This window comes from Mustela lutreola, chromosome X (genome assembly GCF_030435805.1).
Source record: "Mustela lutreola isolate mMusLut2 chromosome X, mMusLut2.pri, whole genome shotgun sequence".
In the NCBI taxonomy this organism is placed as follows: Eukaryota; Metazoa; Chordata; class Mammalia; order Carnivora; family Mustelidae; genus Mustela; species Mustela lutreola.
In genome coordinates, this window is record NC_081308.1 from 15,180,791 (window position 1) to 15,199,679 (window position 18,889).

Consider the following 18,889-nt stretch of genomic DNA (forward strand, 5'->3'; position numbering starts at 1 on the left):
TCCAGCTTTGAGATTTCTGGCAAAGAAAAAAAAAAAAAAAAAGAAAAGAGTGCAAAGAAAATATCTTACTTATTAAAAATTGGATAACCTGGGGGCGCCTGGGTGGCTCAGTGAGTTAAAGCCTCTGCCTTCGGTTCAGGTCATGATCTTAGGGTCCTGGGATCGAGCCCCACGTTGGGCTCTCTGCTCAGCGGGGAGCCTGCTTCCCTTCCTCTCTCTCTGCCTGCCTCTCTGCCTACTTGTGATCTCTGTCTGTCAAATAAATAAATAAAATCTTTATTAAAAAATAAAAAATAAAAATTGGATAACCTGTTTCTCCATTGTGAATTTACTATTTTATCCAGTGTGACTAGTATCCTGTAAGGAAAAGTTGCCTCTTCTCCCCTACTTATTTAGTCAATTGTGTATTTATGTCTGTATGGATTCATGGGTATTGATTTTCTTTAATGGGTTACAATCCACTTCTGTCACTATTTATTTTATTGTTCGAATAATAGGGGGTTGGAGTAGGAAGGAGAAGACTTCAAGAGCAATGCAAAGGATACAGGACTAGCAGATAGAAAAGGAGGAGTCTCCTTGTTGGAGAGAGTGTTGCTTGCTGGATGGCAAAGGAGTTCATGGAGCCACCATCTGTAGAGGGATCGTCCAGTAGGGACAGGGGATACTTAGCTCAAGTGTTTAAGAGCCATCATGAGACCCTTCCACGCTCTCTCCTTTCCTGCCGCATTGACCATGATGGTTACATATTCAAATATTAGAGTGTCATCCTGGGTTTTTGAGTAACATAGTGGATAAAGTCCCTCTGGATGATCCATGCTAGACATAGACCATGAGTCCTCGCCTATGTCTAACCTCTGTTGTAGTCATAGACTGATACTTGAGACTCATGTGTTACTGCAACATTGCCTGGTCAGTCTGTCTGGCCTCGTACAGTGATACAAACTTTGAGGAACAATGCTGTACACGGTTCCCTTCATTATTCTTTTATTCTTATAAAATCCTACATCTTGGGGCGCCTGGGTGGCTCAGTGGGTTAAACCGCTGCCTTCGGCTCAGGTCATGATCTCAGGGTCCTGGGATCGAGTCCCACATCAGGCTCTCTGCTCAGCAGGGAACCTGCTTCCTTCTCTCTCTCTCTCTCTCTCTCTCTGCCTGCCTCTCTGACTACTTGTGATCTCTCTCTGTCAAATAAATAAATAAAAAATCTTAAAAAAAAATCCTACATCTTAAATCTTTATAGCGTTTGCGTAGCAACAACACACAGAGGGTGTAGGACCTGCTTCTTGCAAATAGGAAGCAAAGAACTTACATCCAGTCTGCTACCGTCTACAACTACAAGTTCCCCTAAAGGAAGCAGAAGCTACCCAGAACTCAAAGAACAGGCACTAACAGAACTCTTCTTCCCATGTAATCAAATGCCCATTTCAACAACCAGGATGTTCTTAAGCATTCAGTGGAAATGGAAATTAAATCAAGGCCACTTCCTGCTCCCATTCCTCCAATAGCTTCTCATCCCATTCAAAACAAAATTCCATTTCTTCCTAAGAAAAACAAAAAATTCCACTGGGGTCCTCCTTTTCTGGTCTCTCTCTTTTCTATTTCATTTCTTCTGGCCCTCTGCCTGCTTTTTGCCACCAAAGTCTCTTGGTCTTTTTGCTATTCTTCTGATGTACAAAATTTCTTTCCACCTCAGGGCATTTGTATTGGTCGATCCCTTTGTGTGAAAAGCTCTCCTGGGGATTTTGGCAGTTTGCTTCCTGATTGCATTCAGGTCTCTGCTCACATGTCCCCTCCTCAGAGGAGCCTTTCTGACCCTCCTCCTTATTCTCTATCCCCTCATCCTGTTTAATTTTTCTTCACACCATGTATTGTTGGTATTATATGTTTGTATAATATTTATGTGCGCTTGTTAATTACCCCCATTAGATTATTAGCTCTGTGAGACACAGTCTATGTTCTACGTGTTCCTTGCTCGATCCCCAGTGCCTCCAACAGTACCTAACACACAATCAGTTGTCAACAAATAGGGTTAAATGAATGAATGACTTTATGTCCCCATGTCCTGCATTGCTCTTGGACACACAAATCAGTAATACCCCGGTGCAAGTAACTCCCAGTTTCCTATTTCTAGCCATATGTTCCAGATTTACAACTCCAGCTTCCTGGCGGACATGTACGGATAAGGGTTCCACTGCCACCTCCAGGCCAACATATCCCAAACCATCCAGGCCAGCTGCTACTTGTGACCCAGGCATCTGACCTCTGACCCTTTGCCTTCCTTTTCCTTCACCCTTCACATTCAATCTGCAGCAGCATCTCACTTCCATCCCTACCTTTTAATGGCCCTGGTCACTCCTTTGAGGAGTGCTCTTCTCACGGGAAGAATCAACAAGGTTTCTCAGTTGACGCTCCTGCCAGTGTCAGATTCCTTCTTCTAACCATTCTGACAACTGGTCATGCTTTGAACTTTGGATTTGAATACTTTTGGTGACACCAGTAGGGAATCATCTCATGGGACAATTCTTATTGTTAGGAAATTCATTGTTATACTGAACTGAAATCCTTATTCACACACACGCACACAATAGCTCTTTCTCGTGGAACATGGCTGGCATGAAAATGTGCAAAGATGTATCCAGTTCTCTACAGTTTTACTGTTCAACCTATTTTCTGGGTTTCTTCCTGACAGAAGGATTATTATACCTCACTCTGTTGAATTCAGATATGTTGGGTGATTAGCTCTGGTTTATGGAAATTGAGAAGATGTGTATCACTTCTGGGTAGAAGCTTTGAGAGCCAGCTGAAATGATCTCTTTGCCCTCTACCCTGCTAAGCTCCTGAGAGAGGCTATTGCATCTGAGTGCCAGAGGGAAGATGACATGAGGCAGAGCCCCAACCAAGCTCTGAGGGACCTGTAGTGCAATCAAGGTGACTTGAGGCATTTCAAGTTCTTGGAGTGACTGAAATATGAAGGTCAATGTTCATTATGTTAACAAAACACAACCTAGCCCACTCCCAAGTTAATCTGGCGTTCCCCCTCTTTTAATCATTCTTCACAAATTATAATTTCAGCCTCTCAACCTTCTGACCAGTCCCCTGGATTCCACCCGTTTTTGACACTGTTCTCCTTAAATGGGGAGCTCAAATCTGAACACCGTACCCCAGGTGAAATCCCAGTAGCCCACAACCAGCCTTTTGACCTGGGAACTCACTGAATAGAACCTAGAGTTGTTTTTGTGCTTGTTTCTTGGCGTATGCTTTTATTATCAGCTGTGTTATGCTGTTAACTCACGTTGAGCTTGTGAACCAATAACTAGAGCTAAAGGCTTTTTCCAGTGATCTCTCAATATTTACCTGGGGAACCGGTTTTTAGATCGTAGCTCAGGTAGACAGGACGGCATTTTACAACGGTTACATGATCTCTTTAAAACAAGTTAGCAGCAGAACCATTTACAGAAACCAGGTGTTCCGTCTTTTGGTTCCGACCATGCCGTAAATCTTCACCATCCCGTGCACTGCGCGAAAGCTGCAAAAGTGCAGCACCGGAAGGACTGGGCGCACGGTAGGTTGCTAAACCCAAGGAAAAGCCCATTTTCCCGCGAGGCCCTGAAGGCGGGGCTTCACTTTCCCAGGCCGACGCGTTACGCATCCTCCCCCTTCCGCGGCGTGGTGACGGAAGGAGCTCCCAGCCCCCTCCCTCTCTGGCGCCGACACCCACTGAGCGGCCGCGGGCCTTTTTGGTGGGCGGGGCACACCCTAGGAACTCTCCTGGTTGGCCTGCGGCCCGGCGCAGCGCATGACGTGTTTCCGTGCGTCTCGTCGTGCTGCGGTTAAGGCGTGCCGTCCGCTCCGGGCGCCTGAAGGAGACTTGGAGAATTTGGGATCCCGCTGCTTGAGTCGCTGGGAGTCGCTGCCGCCGCCGCCGCCGCCACTGCCGCCAATCCATGAGGAAGATGCTCGCCGCTGTCTCTCGCGTGTTGGGCGTCGCCCAGAAGCCGGTGAGGCAGCGTGGGCGGCCCGGGGTAGGGCGCGAGCGGGGCCGAGGCGGGGCCGGATCCCGGAGGACGCTGGAGGACGGCCCGGGTCTGGGGGCGCCCGGTGTGGCGCCGCCGAGGGCGCTGCGGAGCGGCCGGAGGGCCACGGACCTTTTGTTTTGCCTTCGCGCCTGGCCGTCCGCTCCCGGCCCCGGGACGAGCGGCTGCCCGGCCCTTCGGCAGCGAAGTGGGGGAGGGGAGCTCTACGAGGTCCGCGGGGAGGTCAGCCACGGCTTCCGGTACCGGCTCAAGTAGGTGTGCTCCAGAAGTGTCTGTTCTTTTACTGTGGGTAGAAAAGGGGGCCTTGGGCATCCCTGAGTCTCCAGTTGATCCTGCCCACTCATTTTAAATCTTCCTAATTACATTCCTCTTGATTGAGAGGCCGTGCAGTATGTTAAGAGCGTGAAATCCCGAGACTAGTCGCGTTCAAACACCTGCCTCACCATTTACTAGCCCTGTAACCTTGGGCAGGTTTTTGTTTTTGTTTTAAATCTCCCGTGCTCGGTTTCCTTCTCTCTGAAGAGGAAATACTACCAGTATGCATCTCGTGGGGTTGTCGTGAAGCTGAAACGCGTGACGCGTACGTTAACCTTTCCAAATAGTGCCTGGTCCATCTGTGTTCAGTGGTATTTCGGTGCCCAGTTGGGTATACATTTGTGGAACACCTGCCCCCAGCTCTGGAGGGTTAATTCCGGGTCATGCTCACTAGAAACCACCTCCCCCACGTTCCTCAACGTTGGGTTTTTCTTGGCAGTCACTTCAAGACCAGTCAGGCAGAACCTAGAGGAAACCGCCCTCCCCCTTAAACACACACGCTTAGGGTAAAAGTAGCTAAAGAAAACCGCAGTGCTCCTTGGGAGCGTGGAAGGTTAGCACTATTTATGGCTCTAGCTTTTAGATGCACCTAATGCCTTCAAGCATTTTGATCTCTTGGTGTGGGGAGGTAGTATTACTGGGTACAACTAGCAGCCAAGCTTGACTTGCTTTTCAAGTTCTAGTAACTCCCAGGATTTGGGGGCAGTTCTGCCTAGAATGCGCAGAGATCATTGAAAAGTAGGAAGGACACTCTTCTGGGAATCCCTTTGACGGAAATAACTACAAAACACAGTTTGGTTCATCCCTTACTAGCATTTAATTGCAACTAGATCCACCTGAAAGATAAGCGCATTTCAGTTTTATTTCTGTATATCACAAGATACACCAACGTTTCTTGAGCTCTTAATGTGTGCCAGGCTCTAGGCTATTTAATCTCACATTTTCACTTTTTAGTTGAATGTAAGTAATGGAAACATGTTTTCAACTTTATGTGAGCGTCTTAGTTCTGAATCAGGTTAAATTTAAAGGGCTGCAATAGAATTGGTGGTGTTCTACAGTAAAAGAAAAACTGGTGTGTGCGTTTTCAAATTACTGTCACCTTGTGTCCCTAGGAACAGAGAGAAGTCATTAATACCAGAGGCTCATTTGCTCGGCTGCTCTACATAACCTGCTTGTGTTTTCCATTCTTCCAGCAGTGCATTGGCATGAAATGCAAATTGCACTTCATCGCAGTAAAACTTTGCCCTCTTCAAAAGTCATATAATACCACCCAAATCAAATAGAAATGAATTTTGAGTTACAATAATTTTGTTAACTGGATAAAAGCAAGAGTGGACTACAACTTCAGTTGTACTTTTTGTGGGATCTGAAGAATATGCTTCAGGTCTCCGTGGAAAGAAGTCATGTCAATTTACATATCAGTGTTTGAAAATGTGGCAGAATGTGGCTAAAATAATACAGTAATAGTAATTGCTTAAATGTGTGTGGTCTAATCTGGACCTTAGCCATCACTTAGAGTACTTCTGTTGTGAGCAGATATATTCAGTTGAAAAAGTCGCAAAGAAACATTTCCCCACTTTTTACCATCCAAGCAGTAACAGCCACGCAAATAGCAAGAATGGAACGCTGGTTGCAGAGAACATCTCTCCCTCCTGAGGCTTGTATCTCATACTTTGAGTGGTTGACAATATGCTTGTCGTGGAGCCATATCATAGGATAGCGGTTTACCTGAAATGGGAATTGGATCATAGTTTTATATGAAGAAGAATTCTGAAAGTAAAGTTTTGGCTTGTTCAGTGTCTGGTTATGACTGCAAATAGCAGAGATACAAAGCCCACAGGTTATCTAGTCTCTTCAGTTTGGCCATTAACTTCATTCTGTTTTCACTGTGATTTCTATGGAAACAAAATGGCCAAGTGGATGGGTTTGATTTTTGCCTCCTTTCTCTTTCTGCTGTTAACTTCAGAAGTGGGTATGATCATGTTTCATTGGCCAGAGCATGGATTCATTTTAAAGGCAAGATCCCAACAAAGTAAAGAGTGGAGGATACACTCGTGAATATGTTGGGGCTTATGAAAAATCCAGGACTGCATCCTGATAACTGATAAATGATAATAATGACTTTCAAAAATACCTGACAATAAAAAGTACTGATATATTTGTATATTTTGGTCTTTCAAGGCAAGCAGAGTGCTCGTGGCCTCCCGTAATTTTGCAAATGATGCTACATTTGAAATTAAGGTAAGAGGTGTTTTGCTTTGTGTTAGTAATTTTTCCACACGTCCACAAGGCCTGCGTCAGGCTCTCTGCTCAGTGGAGAGTCTGCTTCTCCCTTTCCTGCTGCTGCTCCTCCTGTTTGTGCTCGCTTTCAAATAAATAAAATCTTTAAAAAAAATTTCTTTGGAAGTTTGTCTTTCAGCCTCTATAACTCCTTTGACTCCCATGGATTTTGGGGGGGGCGGGGAGTCATCTTCGATTTCATTCCTCTAAACTCGATCCTCTTGCAGAATGAGCTTTATGATTTAAGGAGTCAGAAGCAATGTGCGGCATTTCTTTTGTGCTCCTCTGCTGGTTTTTGAGTTAAATATTATCGCAGTGAGATAACAGATCTTACAGTGGGTTGTCCTTGTTTACGTTGTAGTAACTGGAAGTTAACTGATTCCATTTCAGAAATGCGATCTTCACCGGCTGGAGGAGGGCCCTCCTGTCACCACAGTGCTCACCAGGGAGGACGGGCTCAAGTACTACAGGATGATGCAGACGGTCCGCCGGATGGAGTTAAAGGCAGATCAGCTGTACAAGCAGAAGATTATTCGTGGTTTCTGTCATTTGTGTGATGGTCAGGTGAGTGGTGGTTTTGTAGCAAAACCATGTTGGATGTAGGAGTTTAAGTATGGTTTGTAGTTACTGGTTTTCACCCCGCCTCACGCATCTGAAGGATTTGAGGCTGGACGAGCTTGCGAGGCCCGCTCCGAAGCTCATGCTGAGGAAGTCACGCACACATCCCGCTGCTGGTGTCCAGCGAGCGCCTTGATGGCTTTGTGATCACCTGTAGTGTATATACTTGTGGGCGAGAGGGTTTTCCCTTTGTGTTTTGTTTTTCTGGTTTAGGCCAAGGGTTACAAATTCGAATGCCTGTGGGCACGAGCTGGCTGGAATGAATTAGTGAAGAAGGCAGGACTGTTCAGGGACGGAGCGGGCAGGCCCCGCCCACCCGGAGAAACCGTCGCTTAGTTCTGGCCAGTTGGCGCCATGTGGAAATCTGGGGTTAATGCTTCCTGGTTTTGGTTCTTCAACAGATAACAGAAGTTTCACTTTTATTTATTTTTCTTTATTTTTAAAAGATTTTATTTATTTATTTGACAGAGCGCGCACAGGTGGGCAGAGAGGCAGGCAGCAGGGGTGGGGTGGGATGCAGCCTCCCCGCTGAGCAGAGAGCCCGATGCAGGGCTGGATCCCAGGACTCTGAGATCATGACCTGAGCTGAAGGCAGAGGCTTAACCCACTGAGCCACCCAGGTGCTCCAGTTTCAATTTTCATACGAAATTCTCCCAGTATTGTTGACATCTTATTCAGGAATTTTTTTCCAAATCACTGTACCGGCTTGAAACAGTAAATCTGTGGATTTCCAGTTGGTAGCTTCAGGCTTGACTTTTCCCTCTGTTCTGTTTCTGATGAAAAATGGAGCTCCTGGGGTGCCTCGGTGACTCAGTGGGTTAAGGCCTCTGCCTTCGGCTTGGGTCATGGTCTCGGAGTCCTGGGATGGAGCACTGTGTCAGGCTCTCTGCTCAGCGGGGAGCCTGCTCCCCCCACCCCCGGCCCGCCCCGCCTGCCTCTCTGCCTACTTGTGACTTGTCTGTCAAATAAATAAAAATTAAAAAAAAAAAAAGGAGCTTCTGTTGTGATTTATATTAAGAGTTCTACTGGGCCAAATTTTTGTAATAGGTTAGGGATTTTTATCTAGAAATGTGTATGTTACTGACTCATTAACTGCTTTTTCCTTTAACGTAGGAAGCTTGTTGTGTGGGCTTGGAGGCTGGCATAAATCCCACAGACCATCTTATCACAGCCTATCGGGCTCATGGCTTTACCTTCACTCGTGGGCTTTCTGTCCGAGAAATTCTCGCAGAGCTTACAGGTTTGCTATTGATTTTCAAAAAGGGGAAATTAGTGAAAGAAGTGCAGTTTTCTCATATTAAAAGGCTGTTACAACTTAACATTAAAACCTTTTTGAGTATGAAATAAAAGTTCTCCCTTGTGGGGCTCTGGTATCTCTGTTGTGCTTTTTAGTAAACTATTTCTGAGGTCACCTGGCCCCCCAGGTGAAAGTTTCGTAAGTCTAAAAATGTTAGCTTTATAAAATTAGAATACTGTTTGTCACTCAAGCACGCCAGTAGAAATTAGCAGTCATAGAACGAAAATTGAGAGTAGGAGCATTTCCTTGTATGCAGTTTAAATTTTAGGAATCTTTTTACTATTCCCTTTGTACCCCCCCTTGACTCTTGAACTGTTCAGTGCACCAGTGCGGGAGAAATCGGAAGATGTAGCTGGCAAAAAAAAAAAAAGTCCAGGGTACCACGATGCTACCATCGAAAGGAAACTCAGTGGTTAGCGAGCTGGAAAACGCAAGGACATGGGACTGGATGGACCTTCCTGAAAGGACCAGGAGATAAGGGTGGAATCTGTGTCTGCATAGAGGGCAGAGGGCTTATAGAATTGAATGAGCCTGTGAGTTCTAGTGGTGGAGCCTCTTGAGTAAATACTTGGGGTGTGGTTTTCCCTTGGGTATTTGCTTTGATGTGTATGTGCACGTGCTGCCATTTATAGGACGAAGAGGAGGCTGTGCTAAAGGGAAAGGTGGATCGATGCACATGTACGCCAAGAACTTCTACGGGGGCAACGGCATCGTCGGCGCGCAGGTGATTCGCGTGGAGGACGAGGACTGCCCGCTCTCCTAGATTTGGCCCTGGACCATGTCTTAACATGTCCTACCTGGGAGAGCTTCCCTTTCACGTATTTTAGTACTTTGGGTGCTGGGTGTATTTTAAAAGACCTGTTGATTCATAGCTTACCATTTGATCAGTTAGTAATAGATTTGGACAGTGATTTAAAATTATTCTTTTTAGGTAATTTTTAACGTTTTATACATAAGCAAGAATCCCTAGCAGCGGCCTATCCTGTCACCTTTTCGTTTATATTTAAGCTCATTAATTGCTTTGTCACATCCATTTAGCCCGTCCTCCCCCTGCTATAGACTGTGGGTGCAGGTATCTGAGGAGGAAAGGCAGGCGATCAGGATCTTAGGGGCCACGTCAGTAATCCGTCCAGCTCTTGTGGTCGTACAGTCCGTCCTCTTTGTTCTCCTCAGCGAATAATGAAGTTACAGCCTGGATGTGATGTCTGAGTGACGAATCACTACATTCTCCTGAAACCAGCAGTAATGCTATGTGTTAACTAGAATTAAAAAAAAAAAAATTGCAAGGAAATGAAGAATGGCGTAAAATTATGAGATTGTTTGCCTCACTTTGTAATGTGCTGCTGCTGTATGTTAAAAAAAAAAAAAAAAAAAAGACCTAGGTTTCATACTTTGGCTCTTGAGTAGTTGAATCTTTATAGAAGTGTTACTGTTCAATGGTTAAGGTAGAATTATTCATGTTCCTCTACCAGTTTGATTGTAACACTGGCGGTAGGGTAGTTAGGGGTAGGGAGAGTGTGGGGAGTTTGTGACGACAGTGTCCTTTCTCAAATTCTGGCCAGGGCTGAAAATTCAGAGCATTACTTTCACCCCTCATGGATTTCTGTGGTTCTTTCCGTGGTTGTCCTTCATACTAGGTGCCCTTGGGAGCGGGGATTGCCTTGGCCTGTAAGTATAACGGGAAGGATGAGGTCTGTCTGACTTTGTATGGCGACGGTGCTGCTAATCAGGTGAGTACGTGTCTCTTGACTTGGCAGTAACCCTTGCAGTTTTGTTTCCAGAGTGTTGCGTAGTCCTAGTTCCATTGGTGGACAAGGAGTCTGTTGCTTGGCAGTTGAAGTAGCCGTTCAGGGCAGGCCGGAATTGGGGTTTATGGCCGCATTACAGGTTTCCTTCGTGGCGTGTGGCACAAGCGCTTGGTGCCGGCGCCCCGCGGAGGCGCGCTCCTTTGCCACCTCCTCGGGGCTTCACAAACGCTCTGCAGGTGGAAGGACCTTTTTACATCTTCACCCAGGCCAGACTAGCTGTTATGCCAGTCCCGTAACGTACAGACCTCTCTCGGATGCCATGGCATCATCAGACTCCTCTCGTGGTTTCTGAGCCTCAGCTCGTACTTTTCCTGTCATGCTCCTGAGTCCTCACCAGTCCATGGACAATACTGAGGCCCTGCTCTGAAGGGTTCTCAGACACTGGCTCGCTGTGTTACCCGTTTATAGTAAAGCATAGCAGGAGGTAGCCACGAAGTTTTACATGTTGGTCTCTTCCTAATGTATTCTGTACCACTGCCTTGGCCCCACTGCTTGGCCCCACCAAAACAAGTGGTGTTGTTTGGTTTGTCACTTCCTTTGTTTGCAAAAAGAGATGATGCTTGTCATGTCTTCCCCACCCCCCCATCACACACACACACACACACACACACACACACACACACACTCCTTTGCCTTAAAAGCTCTGTGGGGAAGGTGAAGCTTTCCATTTTTTTGGAAAGCTTTCATGCCAGGGAGAGCAGCAGCTTTGGGGGATGATGTAGTAGTCTAGAGAAAAATAGCCGGATAAAACCACTTGAACTTCCTATCCACGCTTCCAGGGTCAGATATTTGAAGCTTACAACATGGCAGCTTTGTGGAAACTGCCGTGTATTTTCATCTGTGAGAACAACCGCTATGGAATGGGAACATCTGTTGAGAGAGCAGCGGCCAGCACGGACTACTACAAGAGAGGCGACTTCATCCCTGGGCTGAGGGTGAGGACACCTGGTGTGAGGCCGGGGCCGCCCCTTTGTGGGTCCTTGACCACCTCAGACAGATTGCGCAGTTCTCTGTTCTCCGTGCATGGACGGGTCCTGTAAAGTTAAAAATGGTCTGACGCATTTGGTTTATGCTCGGCCCTTTCCTGTGTCTGAACAGGTAGATGGAATGGACATCTTGTGTGTCCGGGAGGCAACAAGGTTTGCAGCTGCCTACTGTAGATCTGGAAAGGTAAGACTTTCTCGTAGGCCTCCGGGTCAGAGATTTCTGTTGACATTTACCTTACAATTAAAAGAATGCCTCCCGTGTGTCTCTTACAGCTCATCAGGGGTGGCTGGCAGTTGAGGTGTGTGTAAGGTAGAAGCAGAGGCCAGTGAGTCGGGTCCCTTTGTAAACACCGCGGTCTCGGTAGCTCACGTCTTGGGAAGCATCCCACGATGCCTGCACTTGGCGTGGCTCTCTCCTCGGAGCGCTCCTTCAGCATTATGCCTTGTGGTTTCATCCTGTGCCTCCGCCCTCCACTCCTCCTCCCCATTAACCATAAGCCCCTTAGCTGAGCAGATTGGCGACCCCCACAGCGCTCAGCACAGAACTTTGCTTGGATGAGAGGCGTTCAGTGTAAGCTTGTCTTCTGTAAGTTAAATGTTAGGGTTAAAGTGTGTCATCTTAGTCTTGTTTTTTCAGTCCTGAGAATCTTGACCTTCCAGGTAAAGTAGTGGAGGGAGACGACACCGGGAAGTTGGCTCAGGTACCGGCGGAGCTAGTGGAAGGGTGTTCCATTGCCGTTCACAGCCTCGGAAGCACGTCCCTAGGGTTTACCTTTCCGAGACATGCCCTGTGCGGTCGGACTGGGCTAGCGGAGACGCGTGTGGGGAGTGGGGGGTGGCGGAGGAGGGCAGGTGGAGGAGGGCCGCACGCGAGGAGAACGGAATGAAACCAAGTAGGTCGGAGGTGGCAGTAGGCTCAGGAATCTCCACTGGGACCCCCCAGACTAGAGGGCTGGGGCTTGGGCAGTGACTGTCACTCCCGTCTTCCCCAGTTCCGGACAGAACGTGCAGGGTACAAACGTACATGGAAACACGGTCACTGGCTTATTATTATACATTTATTTCTGTGTTCATTCACAGCCTGATTTTGGAATTAGGGGAGAGTTTCGAAACCCCTTTAAGCCCAACCCTCTGTGTTTTCCAATAGCTCCTGGATGACAGAACAGAAAAAGAGGTGACAGTGAGGGATTGACAGGTGTCAGGCGACGCAGTAAGCACTTGTGTGTTAATCAGCACAGTCCTTGAGTTAGGTCTCCTCGCCTGTAAAACAGTAACCTAAGGCACAGAGCAGTTAAGGGTACAAAGCTACTATAGGTGACAGCCTGGTTTGGATCCCAGGCGCTTGGACTGAGAGCAGGGCCTCCCCGTCCCTCAACTACTACACCAGACGGCCCCAGGGATCCGAGATCTCCCCTCTCCCCTCAGTGTTCAAAGATGTCTTCTGGAAGACGGGGGTAATGTAACCAGAGGACACAGTCTTGGTGGTCAGGCTGGCCAGCAGCATCACAGGGCTGCTACCCAGATGTCAGAATCAACTTTGTCACACGCTAGCCAGACCTGTGCAGGAGGTTAGGGTGTCGGCCCCTCCGAGGGTACATGAGGTAGAGACTGACCTATCCAACCTAGTTTTAGTTCGCCTGTCCTGCACTTTCCAGCACACTTAGAGGTTTGCTTTTAGGTGTATTCTGCAAGATTGTGTTAGTATTTTTCTCTAGCTTTTTAAAAAGGCTCCAAATGCTTGTAGATCATTTCCTCTGACTGAGGGGGGAAAAGTAGCTTTATTGATCCTGAAGATAAAAACTGTGCTCTCCCTTGGTGACATACCTGTTTTCTAATAGGTTTTTCTGTACTAAATCTTAGCTGTTTTATAGGATTATTTATCAGAGGCAGTGCTGAGGAAAATTTAAGATCAGTGGGCTCTATAACATGCAGGATGCTTTTTTGATTTTTTTTTTAATTTTTTATTTATTTACTTGACAGAGATCACAAGTAGGCAGAGAGGCAGGCAGAGGGAGTGGGGAAAGCAGGCTTTCTGCTGAGCAGAGAGTCCGATTCAGGGCTTGATCCCAGGACCCTGAGATCATGACCTGAGCCGAAGGCAGAGGCTTAACCCACTGAGCCACCCAGGCGCCCTAGCCTTTTTTATTCTTTTTTTTTTTTTTAATTTTTTTTTATTTTAAAGATTTTTATTTATTTATTTGATAGAGATCACAAGCAGGCAGAGAGGCAGGCAGAGAGAGAGGGGGAAGCAGGCTCCCCGCTGAGCAGAGAGCCCAACGTGGGGCTCGATCCCAGGACCCTGAGCTCATGACCTGAGCTGAAGGCAGAGGCTTAAACCACTGAGCCACCTAGGCGCCCCAGCCTTTTTGATTCTTTCTTTCTTTCTTTCTTTCTTTTTTTTTAAAGATTTTATTTGTTTATTTGACAAGCGAGAGATCACAGTAGACAGAGAGGCAGGCAGGGAGAGAGGGAAGCAGGCTCCCCGCTGAGCAGAAAGCCCGATGCGGGACTCGATCCCAGGACCCTGAGATCATGACCTGAGCCGAAGGTAGCGGCCCAACCCACTGAGCCACCCAGGCACCCTTGATTCTTAATGAGAAGGACGAAACATGGAGTACATAGGTATTAGCTAAGAGGAAGTTCTTGACAACTCAGCCAACTGATAGAGAGTCTGGTAAGAGAACATCTTTGACTCTGGAAGGATGTGCTGTGCCCATTATCTCAGTCTCCACTGGGTTCTGTTTCAGGGGCCCATACTGATGGAGCTACAGACCTACCGTTACCACGGACACAGCATGAGCGACCCTGGCGTCAGGTATGGTCATGGGAAATCAGTGTGGGGTCCCGAGTGGGTGGGCCTCTCATGGTGCTACTCAGATGAAAAAGCAAAGCATTTCAGCATTCGCTTTGGAGGCCAGACACCAGGGGGCTTCATGCAGTGAAGCAGTTGGTGTTGAGTAGTTGTTTGATTCTTTCCCTGGAAGCATTCTGAAAGTCTCTAGAATATGTCATCTGCACATGTTAACATGAGCAGCAGTAAACTGCAGAGAGGGTCACTTGGCCAGCTCGGGGTAGAGCACATGACTGTCGGATTTGTGAATTCAAGTCCCCTGTTGGGGATAGACGTTGCTTTAAGAAATTGTAGAGAGGGTGCCTGGGTGGCTCAGTGGGTTAAGCCGCTGCCTTCGGCTCTGGTCGTGATCTCAGGGTCCTGGGATCGAGTCCCACATCGGGCTCTCTGCTCAGCAGGGGGCCTGCTTCCCTTCCTCTCTCTCTCTGATCTCTTCCCTTCCTCTCTCCTACTGTGATCTCTCTCTGTCAAATAAATAAATAAAATCTTAAAAAAAAAAAAAAAAATTGTAGAGAGAAATCGTTGCACAAAACAGGTTGATGGCATAGAGTGTATATGTTTCGGGGCATGTAGCTTTTGTAGGCGTTACCCCACCATAGAGCCAGAATTTGAAAACCTGGCTGGTAGGGGTGAGGCCACCTGGCAACAAGGGGCATTCAGTATGTTGAAATAGATCAGTCAGAACAGAGTAGGTTACACTAGAAAGATAGTTGAACTAGGCACTTAGTAACTCTGGAATGTAACGCTGCCGTCCCAGAGTGTGACAAATATAGAAGTGGATTTAGTCCGAGTAAGCCTGCCCTGTCGAGCCTGGGAGTAGACTGGAGTTCGAAGGGAAAGTGTTACAAAGAGCAACTTACATGGAAAAATAACACTTGGTGTTTTCAGGAAAACAGAGCCCTCCCTTTAAGTGTTACTTGAAATAACAGGTTTCAAAGATGTAGGACAGGGATGTACAGTTGAGCCTTAAACAACACAGGTTTGAACCGCGCGGGTACATCTTAGGGATTTTCAATACAGAATAGTAATGTTTTTATTTTCTTTCACACTTTTGGCTTAAGAATATAGCGTATAATACATGTAACATACACAATTTCTATTAATTGTTAATTAGTAAGAGTTGTTTTTCAGGACTCAAAGTGGTAGATTTTCAACTGTGTCCATGGCAGGGGTTGGCACTCTGTTCAAGGGTCAGTTGTATTCTAGAATCAGGAATTAGAAAACCTGCTGTCCAGGTTTTCGCTGGCCCCACTTCTCTGGGCTCCTAACCCTGTCTCCTACTTGGCATTCTGTCACCTTCCAGTCTGCAGTTCTTGCCACCCACCTTAAATGGCACCTAATGCAGCTCTACCACTTTCTTCATATCCTACATCTCAATGAGAGCAGCAGATAGCTTGAGCTCTGTTGTCAGAATGCCTGAGAAGCCCGAGGAATTGCCAGGGCAGAGTTTTTCTATGAAAGATACTAGGATGTTAGAGGCAGCGTTCTTGTATTTTGAGAACATCATGGCACCATGTCCCTGGGAGAGCTGTGGCAGAGCCGACTGCTCTGACCTTGTTTGCCGCCTTGCAGTTACCGTACCCGAGAAGAGATTCAGGAAGTACGAAGTAAGAGTGACCCTATCATGCTGCTCAAGGATAGAATGGTGAACAGCAATCTGGCCAGCGTTGAAGAATTAAAGGTAGGCTCAAGCAGTGTTCCTGCACCCAGAAAGCTGCCGTTCCTGGGGGAGCTGCCTCGGTCAGTGGGAAAGGATGGATTGTGGTGTGAGTAGGATACGAAGCAGTCCTATTTGCTTAACCTTGAAACCCAGCAGCACAGTTCTGTGTTCCTAAAAATAGACTTCAGGTATCCGTCAGTGTTCCCTGTGGGGCTCCAAAATATTCCCGTGATCATGGCCTTTACAAACACTTCTTCAAAAATAGCAACTGTTAGTACTTCCAGGCCTAGAAGAGTTCTGGTTCCCTACTAGCAACGGGTTCCGAGTAGAACTAGTTGGTGTTCTAAGCTGCTGTTTATTTAAAAACCTCTTGAACCATAATCTGATTTTTAGGAAATTGATGTTGAAGTGAGGAAGGAAATTGAGGATGCTGCCCAGTTTGCCACTGCGGATCCCGAACCGCCTTTGGAAGAGCTGGGTTACCACATTTACAGCAGCGACCCGCCTTTTGAAGTTCGGGGTGCCAATCAGTGGATCAAGTTTAAGTCCATCAGTTAAGGGGAGAGCGCACGTGATGGATGGTTCCACCTTCAGGGGGCTCTTGGGCTCCATCTGTAAGGGACTCTGTTCTCAACTTTGTTAAGGAAGAAAACCCCATAAGAAGAATGTAGGTTAAGATAGTAAGTGCATGTGTTTTGTACAGTGTTGCATTAAAAGCTGTTACTGCACACTTAAGTACTTAGTGTGAATGTTATATAAGGTTATTTTAGATTTCAGATTATTTCCTTGAAATGGTTCTATTTCTTTTAATAATTGAAAAGCATTTGCTAAATAATATATAGCTAAATCTAAAGCCATTCCTACCCTCGAGGGGTGCAGGAGCACTGCCTGGACCTTGCAGCGGCGCCCGCGGCTCAGTGACCATCCACTCTCAAACACGTTATTTATTACCTCCAGGCAGGGGGCAGAAGGACAACTCCGTTTTTACTTTTTCAAAGATTTTATTCTTAATTTATCTCTGCACCCAACTTGGGGCTCGAACTCATGACCCAGAGACCAAGAGTCACACACTCCACTGACCGAGCCAGCGGGGTGCCGCAGCAACACCATTTTTAAATAAGACCACTTCCTGATCATTTCAAAGGCCAAATAACTTAGTTTTCTTCATTTATACATTAAATACAAACCTATTTTCTTAATAGTTTTCTATTTACATTCATATCAAACATTAAATACAAGGGATATTCTTATCAATTTTATCTTTTTAAGTACAATGCTAGTTCACAGTAAACTGTGGTCTAAAACAGTGATGCCCATGCCACCCTTTTAGTTTAAACACCTGCTTCACCTTTCCAGTCAGTTCTATAGGGTGTAGTGAGTTTTCCACCACAGCAACATGGACATTTTACAGAATTCTGTAATATTCTGGGATGTCAAAATTAGAGTTCACTCCCTGTTCTCCAAATACATAAAGTTCTACTCACCTTTAAAACATGTTGATAAGTAACAGGTATAAAAAAAATTCTTTAAAACTTCCAAGTTCTTAAATAATGAGGTTTTCCTGGTGTAAACTCCGTGGAATTCATGCGTATGTTACCAACTTTCTAACAACAAAGACGTCCGCTCTCGGCGCCCTCTGTCCCCTGGCCTAGCCAACTGGTTCAGCCTCATCTTGGGAGGTCGGGGACCCCTGAGCCCTTCTTCGGTACTGGGTGACTGCTGTCCAGAGCCTGCAGAGGAGACCGCCACTGGGAAAAAACCAGGAGTCTGCTTCAGAGTCGCAAGAAAAGAGAAGTTCAGAGCCACAGCACCCAGTAGGAGCCCGTATGTCAAAAGCTACAGTGCACGATCCGAGACTTGTCTAGAGAGCCAAAATGTGTTCCCGACTTAAATAGAGCTCTGTCCCCTTGTGTTTGGGCTCCAGCAGGAGTGGCACGTGGCCTCCAAGGCATGTACGGGAGGGCCGGGTGGCTGGGTGCAGGGCAGGCCGAGGAAAGAGGGGCGGGGGAGAGCTCGGGGGGGCAGAGGGCGGCTGCGAGGCCGGAGCTCTGGGGTTTCACGCTCCTCTGACTGGTAGCCAGCTTTCCCTGAAGAAAACTCCAGAGCTAGAGGGGAAGTTGGGTTGCTGGTTTTCTAAGCCCCCGATAAGAAAGGAAATTAATTTCATTGAGTGGGGAAAGTGAGCGCCACTTTGCTTTCTACTGATTTAAAAGCACAATCACAGGAAAAAAGTCATTTTCTATTACCGTGTTTTGAAGCCATTCTTACCGCAGCCGAAGGTGTCTTAGATCTTCCTTAGTGATGTTGTTAAGAATATCAGACAGGGTGTAGCCCTCTTCAACAATCTGTAACGTACACCAAATACGGAAGAGCTAAGCTGCTTTGTAATAAGGGCATAGGAATGTTTTCTTTGTCGCACATTTACCTTCTCTATTGTACTCTCATCTGCTCCCTGCAGCTGTAACCAGTCTACGAGCTCTGGATCAGTGCTTTGCCCCTGAGACCCAGGAGGGGATGCTGGGTTCTCTGTAGTATCTGCGGTGACGAGAAATTTGTTTTGTTGTATATTAATGTTTAACAGTGAAACTCTTCAAAAGTAACAAGTTGAATGGAATAAACTATTACACACAGCAGAAGTGTGATTTGAAAGGTTATGAATTAAACCTGTCTGAGCTGCTCTAACCCACAGCGTGCAGTTCCTGGATTCACTGTTCAAAGATTAAAGGGACCACAGGTTACTTACTTGAGGACTGGACAGGCTCTATGTCTACCATTTTTTTTTTTTTTTAAAGATTTTATTTATTTGACACAGACAGAGAGGGAACACACAGGGGGGAGTGGGGGAGGGAGAAGCAGGCTTTCCACTGAGCAGGGAGCCCAAAGTGGGGCTCGATCCCAGGACCCGGGGATCATGACCTGAGCCAAAGGCAGACACTTCACCACTGAGCCACCCAGGCTCTCCTATGTGTACTACTTTAAATGCTTATTCCAGTTTTTAAAATGCCTTTTATAAGAAGTCCCAGCTTTAGCTACGCTGGAA

The 18,889-nt window shown here is 46.6% G+C and overlaps 2 protein-coding genes across 2 annotated transcripts in view; one reads left to right on the forward strand and one right to left on the reverse strand.

The window, feature by feature from the left end:
* The first annotated feature begins 3,800 nt into the window (after nt 1–3,800).
* Nucleotides 3,801–18,531, forward strand: PDHA1 (pyruvate dehydrogenase E1 subunit alpha 1). Its single transcript, XM_059157231.1, has 11 exons — nt 3,801–3,998; nt 6,531–6,590; nt 7,020–7,193; nt 8,361–8,487; nt 9,177–9,268; nt 10,182–10,274; nt 11,132–11,287; nt 11,451–11,522; nt 14,086–14,153; nt 15,762–15,870; nt 16,243–18,531. The coding sequence occupies exons 1-11, from the start codon at nt 3,945–3,947 to the stop codon at nt 16,405–16,407; spliced, it is 1,170 nt and encodes a 389-aa protein (XP_059013214.1). The 5' UTR covers nt 3,801–3,944; the 3' UTR covers nt 16,408–18,531.
* The window catches only part of MAP3K15 (mitogen-activated protein kinase kinase kinase 15), a 115,671-nt gene continuing 113,885 nt past the window's right edge, over nt 17,104–18,889 (reverse strand). Inside the window, exons 27-29 of the mRNA XM_059157232.1 lie at nt 18,275–18,384; nt 18,118–18,194; nt 17,104–17,597 (exon numbers count right to left, since the gene is read on the reverse strand). Of these exons, the coding sequence (XP_059013215.1) occupies nt 17,498–17,597; nt 18,118–18,194; nt 18,275–18,384 (287 nt within the window). The 3' untranslated portion in view covers nt 17,104–17,497. The remainder of the gene's footprint in view (nt 17,598–18,117; nt 18,195–18,274; nt 18,385–18,889) is intronic.